Raw genomic sequence first — 18,124 nt, forward strand, 5'->3', positions numbered from 1 at the left:
AGCAGGAGCTGAGGAAATGTGAGTAATCCAGCATCTGTGAAGTGAGAAGAAAAAGGCATCCCCTTTTCCTATTGTGTCACCCCTCCTTCAGTGAATTCATCACAGCTGTGGATGTGTTCCAGGCAGCAAACAGCAGACTGGGCTGGGACTGCAGCTTTGGACCTGCTGAGTTTGGTGGCTTGTGACTCAGGCTGCTGTCAGTGCTCAGGGAATCTCACTACCGCCCTTGCCCCTCTCCTCTTTGGGCAAACACCTACTTGGCAACCACAGGACACTCATGACCTCAGATAGGGGGTTTGTAGCAATTGCCTTTCTTTTGTTTGTTTTTAACAGAATTAAAAAAAATCTGTCTGATGAAAAAATAAAGCTTCTTAAAAAATCTTAAATTTTAAACTCAGTCTACTCAAGAAGGTTGCTATCAAGGTCCAGAATAATCATATCTCTAACATTGCCTACTCTGTTATCATTATTCTCATACTTAATAAAAACCTTTCAGATGCCTGATCATCAAATTAAACTAAACACCAGATATTGCCTCAACAGCACTTTCACAAACAAGAACAAGCCTTGACCACTATGGACAAATGATTAGAAAACTCTCTAGAGATAAGTTATTTATACTGTGATATTAATATCTTATTGTGTACTGGGAAATTGAAAGCAAAAATCCCCTTCAGTGTAACTGTTGGCTCCCCCATAAATCAGCAATTTCTATTGTGTAATTTGACAAAAATTCCATATTTCTATTCAGTGTATTAAAAAAGAAATAAAAAGCTTTTGGGATTAAATTATGAGATTTAATAAATTATTTTGTAAAGCATTAAAAAATTACATGACTCAGTAAAATTTTTTATTGTATTTCTTGGTGAACTTTTTATCCATGGAAATGAAACTCTCTGTTTTATGAAATGGATAGTTTTTATATGGCCTTAATCAGTAACACTGTCTGTCTCCAGGGCCACCCTCTAGAAATCTTTCATCTGGAAACAATTTTGAGAATAAATAAGAGCAAAGTTTTCTATTAGTTACAGGACTTATGAAAGAGGCAATTAATATGCTGGACCAGCTGCATGTTGTGAATGACCCTTCCTGATGGCCAAAGTGTCTTCAGTGCTCCTGACACATCTGAAGACTTTATTAATAGGCTCTTGAAGCTCTGTATTCCTCTCTTCAAGTAGAAAAATCCCATTACTGTCCAATAATAGTTCTGCCAACACAATAAGTAAAGGCTCTGGCTCTCTCTATATGCGCAAGAAATATGTAATTCTCTATTAGTGCATGCAAGGCTATTTGAAAGCACTATTTAAGAGGACTATAAGAACTCGGAATCACATCTCAGCTTCCTTGTGGTTTTTGTCTTTGCAGACTACTTCCAAGATGAATAAAACTCCAGACAGTGGTGATGTAGCTGGTCTGAATTAAAGGGCAGTGGTACAGAGGAGACTTCCACCACTAGTGTTGCTGGATACGGTAGCACATTCAGAACTGTCAGTTCTGCTCTGTGCCATTTGTAAGCATCATGAAACTTCATCCAGAGCTCATTCTGTGGTTGTTTCTCAGAAGAAGAAAATCTAGTTGATGAGAGCCTGTCATTCACCAGAGCCGTTCTCCAAGGAGGAAGAACTCCTCCTGTGGACAGATGTCTAATCAGGTATATCCAGGCTCCGCAGATCTCTCTCTTCCTTTTTTTCTCTCTTAAATATTCTGCAAACACTTCATTTCAAATTATGGTGTCAGGAAACTCTAGAAGGAAACTTCTTTCACTTTCAAGTCCTTGTACAAGCTTTTCTATATATACATCTTTGGATGTAGTGGCACCATGAACTAAATGGTTTCCCATGACTTCAGGATCAGTTTTTAATGAATTAACGGAACTTTTCATGGTTTTGGCAGAAGTGAAACAACCCGTGCTCAAAGCATCTATAATGTGACATAATAAAAGCAAGTGAGTCTTACCTTACAAGATCCAGTGGCTGGTACTTATACCACACTCCCCAGGAAGCCCAGCACTCATAGAGCAGGTGTCTGTGGTTTTCTGCCCCATGGGTTTTTATTGAATTCTTACTTCTGTAACTTCCCTAAAATACAAATCTGGACATTAATGAATAACAGCAGCAAAAAAGAATATTTAAGAAATCGCTCTTACTAGCAGTATGGATAACACAATTTATTCAAACTCCATACTTGTGCTCCAAAAGCTAAATACGACATTAAAAAAATATCAACTGATGTCACTAAGATTTGAGATTATTCTTCCTAAGATATTCATAATAAGTTATATTCAAGTCATAGGCTATAAACACAAAGAAAATCTTTGGAGAATCTCAAAAAAACCCCCAGAGCATAATGGCTTTTCCTCTTTGAAAACATAATGATATATCAACTCAAATAGTTTTTACAGAATAGATCCAGAAGGACTTTCTTTACTCATCTCTTTTTTTCCCCAAGGAAAAAAGCACCGATAAATGGAAACATGTCAGAGGCAGACATTAAAAAGATTGAGGATAAATGATTACACAATTAAGAATTCATTTTGTGGCAAATGTCTGTTCAAAAAGAAAAAAAAAACAAACTGAGAAAAGTACCTCATGAAGAGGAAATGCAGCTTCATAGGAGCCATTACTGAGCAATCGATTCAGACCTAAGAATCAAAAGTATTCAATTATTTACCAATAGGAGCAGAAAAATTGCTAAGCAAAAAGCAAAACACATTTTCATAATAAACTGACTAAATGAAGATTGAAGCCCATTGACAGTACAAGATACATGTAGAAAAATTAATCTTTTATAGATTTTGATAACTAAGATATAATAAAAAGAAGGACATGTTCAAATATTAATCAGAATCTATCATTTATTATGCTGGAGGTTTAAAGATTCGTTCGCCAAATCCATCTTTAGTGTAACTTCAGTGAAATTGGAGACTTCACACTAGGTTTAAAGTTTAACCTCATAAAATATTGTCTAACAAAGCTGTTTAGATGAAAAGCTGCATATCTTGGGAGCTAAAAATTTCAGAGAAGGTCTCGACATTTTTGAATTGCAGACCACTAAAGCAACTGAAACTCTTAATTTCCATATGATAACAACTTTCTAAAATATGTTCAGTTTATGTCTTACAAAAGTTGCTGGTCAGACAAAAAGGAAGAAGACAAGCTGCAGCAGTGCAAGACTAGAAAATAAACAGGAACCTAAACCAAAATCATTCCTATGTGGCACAAAAAAGTAATCATACACCCCACTCACTCAGGGCTTGTCCCTCCTCAACGAGAGCCTTGAGAACTAATATCTGCTGAGATGCTGGTGCTTTTCACTTGGAAAATCACCTAAATAGGATTGAGCAGTTACCAGGCAATGCAAAACAAAATATCCACACTAAGAATGTGAAGGTGTTTGAACTCTATTGACCAAGAGGTGTGGAGTCTTGATTCCTTTCCTAATTCACAGAGGACACAAAGCAGCAAGGACACAGCAACGGGAATATGAATATCAATATGAATATTCAATATGAATAGCACTTTCTGTGGTGGCATCAGTACCTGCCTGGCAGAATATACTTTCTTCCAGTGCCTCTGGCAAAAAAGTAAAACTTGTACAGCTGAGCTGGGCTTTGCTCTGCCCAGCGATCAATGCAAGGTTGTGTTCACTGTAGGTACAGCACAAGCTGACATGTGAGGGATTGGGATCTTGCTGTAGGCAGGGACTGCAAGTGTTTGCACTAGATGCAACGTCTGCTCTGCTTAGAGGTATTGCTGCCCTCATCCCAGCAGCTGAGAAAGAAAGAAACATGGGAAGTTTTGGGATATTTCTCTTCCTCTTCAGGAAAGGTGAGGTTTAAACAGCAGGGAAATGAAATAGACTGCAGAGTTTTATGGAGATTGTCTCTATGTTTCTCTCTATGTGGTACTCAAGCAGTATGTGCTCCGTACCACTTGGCAGGTGACCACTGTTTCATATTCTATCCCTCCTCTGTCACTGCCTGCTCTCCTGGATCTGTGTACGTGCCACTCCAAATGTTCACTCCACTCACTAATTGAAAGTGAAGACACAGTTATGCATAGCAGTCTTGGCACTGAGGACATCAGTGGTGAACTCCCTTTTGACTTACAGCAACAACAGAGATACAGAGTCTTCCATCTCCCTTAGGGATGGATAGGTATCCAGGGAGCAGCCCTGTAGGCTGAGATGTAGAGCAGCACAAATCTTGCCATCCTTCTAAGCAAGTTTTTATGAAAGAGTAGAAGTTTTCCTGCATGAGTCTCTCTGCTTCTCCACTGCTCGTAATCTGTTCATATTTCTTGTTTAAATCAGCCTCTTCCCTTGCAGAGGTGATAAATCCCCTGTGGTGACATATGCCTGTGAAAGCTGACTGATATTACGTGGAAGTGATCACATCTTCCAGGCAAAGCCCCCACAACAGCAGTGGTTGAGATGTAAACAGGCTAAACTGAGGTGATTAAAAAGGAAGGAGAAAAGTCTGTTATCAGCCCAGGAAGACTTCTCCTTTCTTTTTTTTAATCACACATTTTAAAGCACATTGCTCAGTACTTACCAATTTTGTTTTTCCCTTCTTCATATTTCACTCTTTGTAAGATATGGTGTACAATTCTACTTCTTGTAGCATTATTGAAGAAAGTGTCTTTGTTGTGTATTATGAAACTACATGAAAATAAAAACCAAGGGCATCTCAGAAACATATAATAACATGTTTAAGGCAAATATTTAGTTCCATTACTTTCTGTGACACTCTAAAAATCTACAGTATGTAAGCAAGTGCAAGAAGGATTAAAGACACTTGATTAAGAGATGATTAGCCAGGTGAGATGCTGTCAGTATCAGTATTCATTCTCTAACAAAGAACAAAGAACATCTAACAAAGATGGAGAAGTCTGGAGAAAGATAGAAGATATTTAAGTATTCATTATGGTAAGCATCACTGTTAGGTAATTCACTGAAAACCACAAAATTCTTGCACAAAAATTTGCAAAAGCATATCTTTGTAAGTGCAGCAGTAGAAATTCACATTCCATTTCTATTCCAGGCTTTTTGTTACGCTTTACCATTATGAGCCAGCTGGAAACATCTATTGGTAAACCACTCTTACCAAAAACTACTACTGAATAATATGTTAGAAATGGAAAGTATCATATACTCCTATATTTGGTCCTGGAAGCTAAAATACAGCAGAAAATTAGCTTTCAGACACCATTTATCCAGTTAATATTCTGGTTCAATGTTCAATAGGTTAGACAGAATTGTGGTGAGTCTGAATGTATTTTTATAAAACCCAACAAACTCTGTGGATAGGAGGCAATATTGTTTTCCTCATCTGTGTTTTTGAAGAGCTGCAAAATTGAATAAACTGATAAATAAAATGTTACGGTCATAGAGGTGTCATAGAGAGATTGGTCTGTAAGACAGCACACTAGACAAATACAGCCTTAAATGAGATCATCTTAATCAGGAGCTTGGCATGGACTCACATCATCTTCTCTTTTGCACGATGTGAGATTCACTGCTCAGTTTTCCCCTCAGGTAATTTTGCTCAAATGAAAATCTGCTTTTTCAGAATGAATCTTTACCCATGGGAAATAATATATGGCTTTGCACCTCCACAGTAATTTTGAAAAACAAGGAGTTCAACTTCTGGACTTTGAGAACTTCATATGCTCCCTCTTTATTATCAAAATTCTCAGCTGAATTTTCAATACAATACAACGTGTACATAAGTTCCTTATGGGCTGCTTCAAAGGCAGACAGTAAAAAAAAAAAATCCTATAGTAAAGATATGTAAGACAAGTTTCTCCAAGAGCTCCAGAAGTAATGAAACCTGGTTTTCTAGAGGTTACTATCTCATGTCTCCTTTGCCACTCCACCCCAGATAATCACAGGCCATTTCTGTGTCTACAATCTACTCATTACTGTAGTCAGTACTTCCGGCTTTCTCCCACATCCCTACTATTCCCAAAGTCCTATGCATGCCCTAGAGTACCTACCTAAAGTAATTTGATTTATGCATATTGGCTGACCACCATGTGCACGCTGATTTACCAGTGGGCTGGTACCACACAGCAAATACAATTGGTGTCCACTGGCCACTGCCTTTTCTGCATAGGAACAGTTTTGGGACACTATTCCATTTCAAGCTGCTGTTACTCAAAAAGTATGTCAGACTGAGCTTATCTTTCAGATGCATAAAGATAAGCAGGTATAGAGATGTATCTTTACAGCTGCAGCTGTATCAAATTCAGTTGAAAGTAATCAGTATGTAAAGTAATAACTATTAAAAGAATTTTGAGAAAAAAGAACTACAGTCATCATGTAAGTTTTAATGCTGATAGAAATTATATATTAAAAAAACCCCACCTAAACTCTGAAGCAGGTAGAACACTGTTGTTTTCAGCTGAAGCTGAAACTCTGCATTAGGCTGTTTTAGTAGCAGCAGAAACAAAAGCAGGAGTAAAACAGAAATGAACAATTAGAGATTTTTGCTCTTTATTTAATTTTCTTTTACTGACTGACTTTCCAAGATCTCACTTCCCAAACAGGAATAAATGTAAAAGAACTGTGAAGATAACTTCACAGATATCAAAACACAGCACAGTAATTTTCATTCTGACTTAGCTATGAGCTCTTGTAGGATACAACTGAGAATTGAATCACCTTATCTGGGAAACTTGCAGCATGGAACCAGATAACACCTTAATCTATTTTCCTTGTAATACAATGTTATTTTGCCCATCTGTTATCACAACTGTCTCATACCGCAACTAGAGGTAGTCATTTCATCGTCTTTTCTGGAGAACTTATTTAGTATTTTTTTTGTATTTAGGCATTTCTACTTTCATGAGTCATTAATGCAAAAAGGCAAAAATCAAGGATTATGCAAACTCTAAAAACAAAGAAAGAATCACTTGTTTAAAGAAACACTTAAGTCATTTGCATTCATTTGCAAACTTTGCAATTGTGTTATTATAGCTTTTGATCTCACATGGGCAAGAAATAACCAGACGCGTCTGTGAAGCAGATGTAAACACCTCTGTATAATAACTACCATGAAGAACTCTGCCTATTCCAGAACTAGCTGAAGCAGTCCTAAAACACGTGAGAATATGAGCTGCAGAGGTTCTGACCTGCCCAGTCTTGTGCCAGTAAAAGGCATCTGAGGGCAGGAGGGGGAGAGGAGAGGAAGAACTCACCATGATCAGAGTGGGCTAAAACCACGCCCTTGAGCATTTTCCAAAGTTATTCATGAAGACATGGATGAAGAAGAGATGCTAGAGTTCAGCAAAGGTGAAAAAGGAATGCCAGAATGAATCCTCTGGATGTCCTGGACCATCCCTAACCATACCATTATTTCGGGATAGAATTGCATGTAGTAAAGTTTAAAAACTAATCCTCGCTTATTTTTGGACATAAAAATCATAGGGCTTTTTTCATTTGCTTAACTCAAATACTCAGGTTTTTTTCTGTGAAATTGTCTGTAGAGTAGGCTCAGAAAGAGCAGCATCACCATAATCAAGGGGGCAGGGGCCTCTGGCACAGGAAACAAAAAGAGTCGGACATGACTGGAAGGCATTGAGAGGTTGAGAACATCTCAGCTAGTTGTATCTGTGTGTTACAATATCCCAGTTGGACATTGACATAAATGAGGACAATGCCAGGGAGGTTCCAATTTATCTCAAAAATCACAGGAGTCGTTCTTGTCAGTGAGAATCAGGCAGCTCAGTGTAGGACTTACCCCTTTTAACCACCACCCCTTCCTCCCATGCTTTATGGACATTTCTTCCCCTCAAATTTTTGTGCTTCAGTTTGTCTTATTTCTGAATGTGGGTGGTAAATCCATATTCACAGAATAACCATCAAATCTATTCCATGATCTACAGCATCCAATGAAGAATTCAGAGGAGAAAGATTTTCTCAGTCTGTGAAGAACCTCACACTTCAAATTTCAGTTCACAGGGGCCAGAGCTGAAGATATTTTCAAACTAGGTACACATAAACATTTATCAGACATTACTGAGCTATGAACTGTATAGAGCAGAGGCTTTCTAGCAAGTTTTTTAACCCTTGTTGCTGTTAGGTAGAAGAATTTCCTCAGCTGTTCTGTTTCTGCTGCCCTTGTTAGATTTTCAACATGCACAAGGATTTGAATATTCGTAAGAGCAATACAGCTTGTTTTCAAGCTCAGTAAGGGTTTAGACTTCATTTATGAGACTTTTCACGAAAGGTTTTGACCACTTTGTCATCTCATTTGTAAAACAAAAAATAAGCAAGGATTAATACATTATAATTTTTATTACCTGTGAAGTTAATGTATAGGTAGATAAAGCCAGTGATTTGTTCCACAACAGCTATAATCATTAACTTGGTCCAGTAAGCCTTATTTGTGTGAGATGTCCTTACTCAAAATGAAAATCCCAATGAAGATAATGAGAGTACTTTTGGAACGAAAGGTTCCAGAGTTGATCCTTAATTAAAGTCCCTTTTAAAAATGTCATTCTGGAAATATTGCTCTTACATTTACACTGTAAGAGACATGAAGAGTCAGTGAAGGTTAATTGCTTTGAAACCGTATTTGTAGCCTTCTTAACTAGACTCTGAACTAGAAATTTCAAACTATCTTTCTGTGGATAGCAAAGCACAGCAAAGCTAACTGTTGTCTGAAGAAAGGCCTCAAATTAGTGCAAATTCAACCAAGAAAAAACTACCAGTGAATTCCTGTTCATACATTCTCTTTGGTAATTTTGCAGGTTGTACAAACCCTTTAAGGGTAAATTTAGCTCTTGAATCTTTGAAAACACATTTGAAAAAAAAGTGGGTTTACTTTTCTTGTTTTATTTTACTTTATATATTTTGGAAAAGCAAACAGCAGGAAAAGGCTATTTTCTGCTTTACTGGCAAGATATACAAGCTGAAAGCTGAACACCCATGGTCTGGTGACAAAGCTACAAAGGGAGGATGGATGCATGCACAGATCCATGTGTGTTTTTGCACCATAGGATCCACAGACACTGAAACATTTGATGTCTGACACTCACCATATCTAGAAGTACCTTCTGCTGGAAGCAGTACAAACTAAGAGCACAGATGTTGCTAGAAGGAGTAATCTCTATGTGAGTAGTGTACTCTTTGGCACAGGAAAAATGCCCAACCTTCTGTATTCCCAGGTAAATCACTGAGCCAACAGCCAACCTATTATTGGCTGAGGCAATAGCAGGTTTTTGGCTCATTTAACATAGAGAAAATAAATCACCAGCTGTAGTACCAGCAACAAGGCGAGCCTGCAGTATTCCCCTGAGAATAGTACCACACATTTATCTACTTTTTTTGTTTGAAAATGGGTATATTATTAGCACTTGTCAATTTTCATTTTCCTTGACTTTTAAGGCTGCAGCTGACTGTCTTGTTTATGTAAAAGGACATTTTTATTAATGGTTAACTGGCGTTTTTCATATCATATGCCTAAACCAGGGTGACTTTGGAATGAAGAATGTTGTAGTGGCTCTCTCTGTTTCCAAACTGGCACTACAGCCTCAAAACTGCCAAAGTAAAATAGTCATGGAAGTGCTGAATCTCTCCTCTACCTTCCTCTGCCCTTGCCTCCAGATCAGTCTTCCCCCCAGATCACTTCTTAATTTAAATTGGTTCACTCAGAAATATTCATCTGAGATAGAAGGAGCCTTATGTTTTTTTCAGGGATGCCCTTCTTCATTCTATTTGTCAGGCAATTAAAACTTTCAGAAGCAGAGAGAATCAAAAAACCCATTGCAGGGCATGTCCAAGTTTGGAAGCACGGAGATTAGTTTGAGGGCAGCATTTACAAAACCATGGTTCCTCATTTATAAAAAGCCATTTACAAATGTATGGTTACTATACTGTAGGTGTATTTAAACAGCAGAACGACCATCCTGGTAAAAAACAAGTAAGTGTCCATGCAGCCCTGTGCCATGTCTCCAGTTGCAGCAGCTCCCCGATCTATCCATGAATTTGGGGTAAGGTGGCTCAGGGGAATATGGGCACAGATCATCTTGGTAGAGATGGGGTTTGTTAAGGTCAATTTGAACATCACAAAAAGCTTGAAAAGTTGGTCCCCCCTGAGAGACACACATCTTGGAAATCTGGAAAAAATACAAGACTCATGTACCACAAGGGAACATAATACGAATGAGAATCACTCCATTCACCTCTGGTATGTAGGGCCATTTTTGCTTAATTAATCAAGTTACTATCCCAGTCCTCCTAACTGAGTAAATATTTAATCTGATTTTCACAAAGTAATAAATATTTAAGTGGTTATTCAATTATATATTACATTAATATTTAATCAGAGAGTTTATTGCCTTTGAAAGAAAAAACAAAGGGGAAAATAGCTCCTGATATAGAGCTCGAAATCTCTAAACAGCAATTAACATATTTTCCTAGCTAGTGTACAGTTATCTAAGAAATTGCAGCTGATTGCTACTGTTACTATTCCCAAGTGACCAGCAGCTGACTACATAAAATAACTAAGATGTAGTAGAAGAACAACTAAGTATGTCTGATGGTAAACATTTTTCACGTATTGTGCATTCTTGTAACTGATAATTTTCTGAAGAAATGCTTTGGTATAAACACAGCCTTTTCCAAGTTGGGGCTGCAGAAAAGAGACACTACTCAGCAATCTATCTTGAAAATTATCATTTTGTATTCCACACAATTAAAAAAAAATAGTGCCTGGCAGAACTTCTTTCCTCCAAAAAGAGATTTCCTATTACTTAAGAAATAAGATGAATTTTGGTCTTCTCTTGTACTGACAACTTTGTGATATACCCTATGAAGTATGCCACAATCCCTTAAAAAGAAAACCTGAAGCCACACTGCAAAAGCTATAGGCACATCTCACAGATGTTATTCTTGCATTCTCTTCTTTGCCTGTTTTGGAGGAAGGACAGATGGCTAGCTGTGCCTCTTAAAACAAAACTTTTTTTTTTTGAAAAGCTAACCTTTCTCCACATCTGGCTTTTTTCCATCTGGATGAGAAAGAAAAATGCAAGAAAGAAAAAGACCATTGATATGATCTACTAAAATTGCACACACTCACTGTACATCAATATTTTAAAAATATTAATTCCTATGGAAATAAGGTCTGGTCAGGTTTTTTTCTTAATTATTTTCCTCCCCAGACACAGAATTGTAAATATTGCCAGTTATTTGTCTTTCCATGATTTTAAAAGAAGCCATCACAAATGAAAACTGTACTCAGATCATGTTATAAAATCTGTATCAGACTGGGGCCCGCTATGTGGAAAATGTGGCTAGATTACAAAAGATAAACTGCCCGTTCTCTGGTGATGTGAAAGACATCTGAAGCTATGAAGAAAGAAAGAAATAAGGAACTTTAGACCCAAATTGCGATATTTGGACAGAATCAAACACAGCCAAGTTGATATGAATATTTAAAGAAAAATATTTTAGAAAATGAAAAGCACATAAAACTGGGAAAAAAGGAAGAACTTGGCAGCCTCCGGGTAGGACATATGGCAAAATCTACTGTGAGACCATGGGGATCTTATCTGAAAACTAAGAATGTGGAGTTTTATGCTTCCAAGATGGTTGTAATTGTGAGTGATTTACTTCATGGTCATTAAGCATGTCTTGGATAAACGGTGATTTATGACAACACAGAAATCTGAAATATTTTCAACTGTGAAAAATACATATCTTGCTCTCCAGAAATAGTTGTACAATAGCCAGAAATATCCTCGTTAGTGTAATTAAAAGACTGATTATATATTTTAGGCTCCTGTGGGCATTCCTCAAAGAACAGTTGAATGTACTTCCCACTCATCTCCTCCTTTCACTTAGGATTCTAGATTTGCAGGAAAGTTTTATGTCTTTTACTCTAAACTTAAAATTCAAAATTTGTACATAAGTTCTGACAAAAAGCAGACACTAGTGACATTTTTCAGCTACCACCTTAATACTGTGCAAAAGGACTAAAAGCCTTGCATTTATTCTGCATTCTCTGAGGACTTCAAGAACTGAGTGAGTTACAAACATTTTATTTGCTCAAAAAATATCCATATATTCAATGAAAAGTCTTAACACTGAGGTCAGCCAGCTGAGCATTGGTGCAGTACAGGGACCCCTCCTGTCCTGTACCTGTTCTCTCTGAATCAATTTTGGCACAACTGTGTGATGGAAGAAGATGCAGAGTCACATCTAGAGGCCCAAGAGCAGGAAGGAGATTGTCACTATTCTAGCCTACAGGATGATGTACTTGTTAAAGACTGAACTCCACAAGTAATTACCCATGACATTTATGTAGCTTCCAGTACAATTTCATTGTATTACAATACGGTATGGTAAGAGCACTCTAGCAAAACTTTAACTGTCCCAAATACAAAAATGTATGGACTTTTCTTACCACTGAAAAAATGCAAGCTAAATTATCATAATGTTACTGTAGATAGCAATTCTTTTCAGCATCTCAAGAATTTCTGTGATTATCTTCACATTCCTAAAAAAATATTTCGGGTCTCTGGGTTAAAAATTGAAATATCTGCATGCAGCTCACTAGACAAATATTGAACAAGTCATTGTATTTCCAAATTCTAGTGAAACAAAACAAGACAGGCTGACACGGGCAACAGAGTGAAGCATGATAGGAACACCACTGCTGTCAGAGCCAGCACCTTTTGGGAGAAGGAGGCCAACTCAGCCAACATTTTCTAAGCCTCACACACACAAAAAAGGAAGACTACACACAGAAAGCTAAGCAGAAAATGTCAGGCCTGCCAGGGAGTAAAGTTTCCAAGTCTGCAATGACGTTAAAGAAGCACCAAACAGCAGCAGGAGTGTTAATGAAACTAACACTACTTAATAAACTGCTCCTGCCAGTTTACCAACACAAACATGAGCAAGGCAGAAGAATGGAAAAAAAAATATTCTGGTTCATATATGCCAATTCTCCTTTCAGCCACAGAAAACCTTTCAAAACAAACCACCAACCCCTTTCCTATGTGCAGTAATTTTAAGGGAAGTTAGCAGTTAATATTGCTGGCAATAAAAACATTAATGCTGACATCCCAATTTATTAATTTTTTTATTATAACTGGTCTAGTCTGAAACTAATATGCACCTACTCTTCCTCTTGCAGGGCACAATAACTGACCCATCTCTGTGTCACACAGACTTCTATTGAAATTTCCTTAGAGTTTTGCACCTGTTCTTGTTTTTCTGCTGTATTTGGAAAGATGCCATTTGTGGCAGAGGTTTATTTTATTCATTCTTATTGCAGCTAGTAAATCAAATCCCTGAAAAAATATTCACTAGGTATTTCAGAGCTTTATCAACCTGGCTTCTCCTTGAATAAAACCACATATTTCAGATTTTTGAGTGACCTGTAATTCATACTGTGTCTTTTAGTATCCTCATCAGTGTTGCCTATTTTTTGTGGTTTTGCTCTCAGTCAACAATTGTTTCCCGTATTACAAACACTGTAGTTACCCATAAGACATCCAAAATTTGACACCTCTTGAATTCCATATGAGTTCTGAAGGTTATGTGGGGCTTTCTCTGTTCTGCATTTTGCAAGTGAATAAAGGCTTCTGTGACATTTGTGCAACACTGATGCTGTTGGTATGCTTGGAAAAGTGTCACTGATAGGTCTAAACCCTGCCATTTTGCAAGCACTTTTGCATCCATAAAAGTGAAAGAGAAATTCAATCAAATTGACATTTCCTATTTTCTTTAGAGTTCTGTTTGCTCTACAGTCGTAACTAGGAATGAAATACGAGTATCAGTATTTCAGCCATCAGTGATGAAGGACTAATTTTGATTATGCTAAAGACATAGAAATGCTGAGAAAAGAAGTTCGAATCACATCTTTAAGTGGAAAAGATCAGCTGCAATTCTGACCTGAGAGAAAATAGCCATTTGACTACTTTAGGGACATAATTGAAATTCCAGTGAATTAAAAGGAACTTTCCCATTGATTTCCTTTAGCTTTGAGCCAGACCTTTAATTAATAGAAATGCAGACTTGCTATCTCTCCCTTTTTAGTGAAAAACGACTAATATGAAGGCACTAGTCCTTAAGACATGAACTAAGAAATCAATTTTTTCCAAGGTGAATCCAGAAGGCAAAGTTTTCATCTTGCAATTGAGATATGATAGAATACTCACTGATGTATCCTTTGTTGGCTGAATGGAGCAGTATAGCAGTCATTCTCCTCCAGATCTGGCAGTGTTTCCTTGTCCAGTTTCATTGGCTTTCTGGGTAACCATCCTCGGAACCTGCTTATCTGTTTCTCGATCCTGCAGCACATGATAAGCATGAGCATTTGAGATAATGGTTTTTTTCACTACATTATGAAGCACATGTTGTCAAACCAGGCCACGTAGTATTTACAACTAGAAAAGGCGCAATGTCTTTTGACTTTTTTTGAGGCAGACCAAATTATACAAGCTGAACTTGATTATTAATAATGAGCTTTCTGCAGAGGAGCATTTATTTTGTCTCAACAGAAAAGCAATGCTGATGGTACGTGCTAAGCCTTAGTAAGCCCAGTGAGTGCTTGTCATGTCTCTAAAACTTTATTTCTCAGATTTTCAGTTAGCTTAAAATTCAGGCTTAACCGATACTAGATTTTTGCCCTCTAAACATTAGAACAGATTGTGACAAAGATTTTTGGCAGCTAAACCCCAGCAAGTTACATCCCGTTAGTACTCTCTGTATGGATTCTTACCTTGTGATTGATGCTATTTAAAAATGGGCTGCTTTGTTCATTTCATTCAACTGTAGTTTCTTGCAATACTACAACCTCCATGAAACCAGAACCCTGGTTTCAGGTGACTGCTATGCAGCTTGTTACATTTGGAAGGTGAAAGCAAACAACGATTGATCTGGAGAAAGGGCAGATTTAACTACAAGTGCACTCATGCAAAGATACACAGTGAAATGAAGGGAAGAATCAGAGCTCATTGGAGAAGACAATCTAAACCAAATTCTAGAATGTTATAATGAAAAACACCTAAGAAAGCTAAGATGTGTGTAGCACAATGACCCCTACTCTCTCAGAAGTTCCTAGCAACTCCAAGTCCTAACCACTGATCCCTGCAAGAATCACAGACTACAAATTGTGAAGCGTGGCCATACTTCAGTCACTGGATGAACGTTTCCAGAATGTTTTTTAAAGGGCAAGAATTGACTTCCTTTGAACTGAAAGTTCAGTTCTGAACAAAGCTCAAGGACTGGAAATATGGTTGGGGGTTTTTTGTTTGTTTTGTGTTGTTGTTTTGGTTGTTTTGACAGAGCCAACGTAAGAACTCTATGACCAACAAACGCTGATACCTCTTCACAGTCAGTTTGAGGGAGGAAAACCCATACCCAGGCAGCTGAATGTATGGGGAAGGAATGTGAAAATGCTACATACTTTCATTTAAAATACGTATAGTGTTTCCTGGAATATCCAGCCTTCTCCCACCAGGTATTTTTATCTCAGATAAGGAAGCTAATGCTCATTTTTAAACATGAGCACATTTCAAAATTGTACCTAAATCAGCTGTACCTGTTTTGGTCCCATTTGTGCATTTCCAATCTGGAACAGCATGATGGGGTGAGGGGTGTTGGATGTTGCATGCGTGTGCAAATTTATCATCAGGACTGTTTGGAAAAACTGTAATATGTATGTAAACATAATAGAAGATTTACGCTTAATTAATCACAAACTGTCCATGGGCAGTGTTTGCACTGACCCAGCAGTCTGGAGCACAGGAGGAGGTAGTTTGCAAATGTCTGTGCTGAATGCAAGTGAGATGTCAGATCCCAGGGCTCTAAAGAGCCTGACCAATTGTAACTCTCCAGCTGCAGCATCCAGCCTGACAGCCTTGAGCTAGTCTGTCTAGCCACTGATAGAAATGCCAAGGGAAAGTAAATTCTCTACAGGAAAATCCCTGTCTTCTAGTCTCTGTTTTTTCCTCTGAAAATTCCATAAGCCCTGTGTTACTGTACATTCAGCAGGCTTAGTGTGTCTGGGTATGAAAAAGGCAGGAGGAATCAGGAAGAGGGTTTTTCTAAATATGCTGTTCCATTCTTGTTAATTAAAGTCGTTTGAATCCTCTAAGCTATTAACACCCCTGCCCATCTGCAGTCTTTTCCCATTCATGCTGGAAGTCAATGTGCACATATGAGATACTGCCTACTGCAGGTTTATCACACCCCACAAGCACAGCACAAAGGGACCGAGTGCTTTCCCCACTTAACAGCAATGCATTATTCATGCTGGCTTCTCACTGAGTGTACCCAGAATTTGAGTGGTTTGCCATTCCCAAGACTCAGATTACTTGGCATGCTCAGTCAGCCTGCTGGCAAACGGGTCTGAGAAGGTTGCAAAACCTTACTGCAAAGCACAGAACATGCAGTACAGCCTTCTGCAGGGAAAACAACGCCCCCTAGTTAATTCCTTGGGGAAAAAAAGGACCAGATTTTAAAATTTATTCCAGCTCATTCCAACAGTGCCATCAGTCAGCAGTGCAAGTTTCATATGGTACAGGAGCATCTTGCAAAAGGAAAAAGCTGAAAGAGTGGTGTTGGTGCTAACAAACACAGACACACAGTGTTAAAAATCTATTTTTTTATCACTTCTTCATGGCTAATCCATGCCTCATTTTCCCCATACTCAGCTGAACAGGGGAAGGGGGGTTGGAAAGTGGTGTGACCTACCCAGGAACAATGGGGTGCATGGAGTGATGTAGAGGGAGCTGCTTCACAGTGTCTCAGAGTCTCTCCCACTCCAATCCTGCCCTAGCTCTCCAAACCTAGTTTTACTCAGCACCCTCTTCCTAAAGATACATATTGTGTTTAACTCACACAAAGTGTTTCTCAAATAATTTTAAAGAAACTGTTTTCTCACCATAAAGTGGGGTAGGGATAGAACTGTTTTTCAAAGGAAAGTTAGGAAAATTAAAAAAGAATTTTTAATTGAGACTGATTTTTATGAGTGGGTCAGCTTTCATAGAACTTTATGCATATTGTGGTGCTAGCTATTGTATTAGTTTAGTTTTTAACCACGATGCAGGTGCTGTATAGATACCTGATACCTGTCCTTTCCTTTAAAGTAGGGGAGTTTTGTAATTTGAAGTTTTGAGATCACTAGAATTTTTCAGAGAGAAAATTCAAGTCAGGTTTACAAATTGCAGGAGACCTGCTCTGAGCTTTGCCTTATGACTAAACCCCTCTCTAAAATAAATTCTGCCTGAATGTCAATATAATGTTGGTATTAATTAAAAAAATGGACAAAGGCTTCAAGTACTTTAATCTACACTGAACTAGGAGTAGAGGAAATAGATACTTTTATTGAAACCATATATCTAAGTTTCATGTAAGTTAACTAAGTACCAGAAAAAGGATCGTACCTCTTCCCATACTGACTTCAAATTGCATCCTGACTCGTAAGAAATGAACATGAAGCAGAACTTCATATAATACATATAAATGATAGAACCTTCACCTTCTCCTTCCTATCTATTTCTTTAGTCAAAGCAGTCATATCTTCTTTAAAGTCAAGACCAATTCCAAAGCTAATGGCCACTATAGTATCTATTGTAAGGTGGGAATGGAAAGTGGGGCAGCATCAACATTTGTGTGCATCTGTTACCCTGTGCCAAAGAGGGATAAAATGTCTCAACTCCGCAAAGTGCTCATTTGGTGCTTACTAACATGAAAAGGCAAATTCGATAGTGTGATATCAATGCTGGTACTGTCAAGTCACCAGCATGCCGAGACATAACTTAATATACAAAATGCTTTTTAATATGCTCATACTGCAGAGTGATCATCCCATGGATGTAAATGTATCAATGTTATGTGCAAAATGGTATGGTTGTTTATTCCAAAATGCAGATTTTTCAAATTTAATTCTTCTCTCTTAGAGGTTCTTGGCAATATTTCCACTGACCTCAGTAAATCAGTAGATCAGGTGCTAGACCCCTTTGAAAACTGCATCAACAGTACCATGGCATTAAATGTCACATACAGTGAGATAGATAAATGTAGATATATAAATGATCTGGTTTTTGCCAAGCCTGTATAATTTTTAGGCATTTTGGAGATATTTTTGTTTAATTTTCCAAGGTATCAC

The 18,124-nt window shown here is 37.8% G+C and overlaps 1 protein-coding gene across 7 annotated transcripts in view; it reads right to left on the bottom strand.

The window, feature by feature from the left end:
* ANO4 (anoctamin 4) overlaps nt 1-18,124 on the bottom strand; it is a 178,298-nt gene that overhangs the window by 48,734 nt on the left and 111,440 nt on the right. For all 7 annotated transcript variants that reach the window (XM_017737972.1, XM_017737971.1, XM_017737973.1 and 4 more), the window contains 4 exons: nt 14,169-14,300; nt 4,553-4,659; nt 2,586-2,641; nt 1,957-2,078 (listed from right to left, as the gene is read on the bottom strand). In XM_017737972.1, the coding sequence (XP_017593461.1) occupies nt 1,957-2,078; nt 2,586-2,641; nt 4,553-4,659; nt 14,169-14,300 (417 nt within the window). The remainder of the gene's footprint in view (nt 1-1,956; nt 2,079-2,585; nt 2,642-4,552; nt 4,660-14,168; nt 14,301-18,124) is intronic.

Source organism: Corvus brachyrhynchos, unplaced genomic scaffold, assembly GCF_000691975.1.
Source record: "Corvus brachyrhynchos isolate BGI_N302 unplaced genomic scaffold, ASM69197v1 scaffold56, whole genome shotgun sequence".
NCBI lineage: Eukaryota > Metazoa > Chordata > Aves > Passeriformes > Corvidae > Corvus > Corvus brachyrhynchos.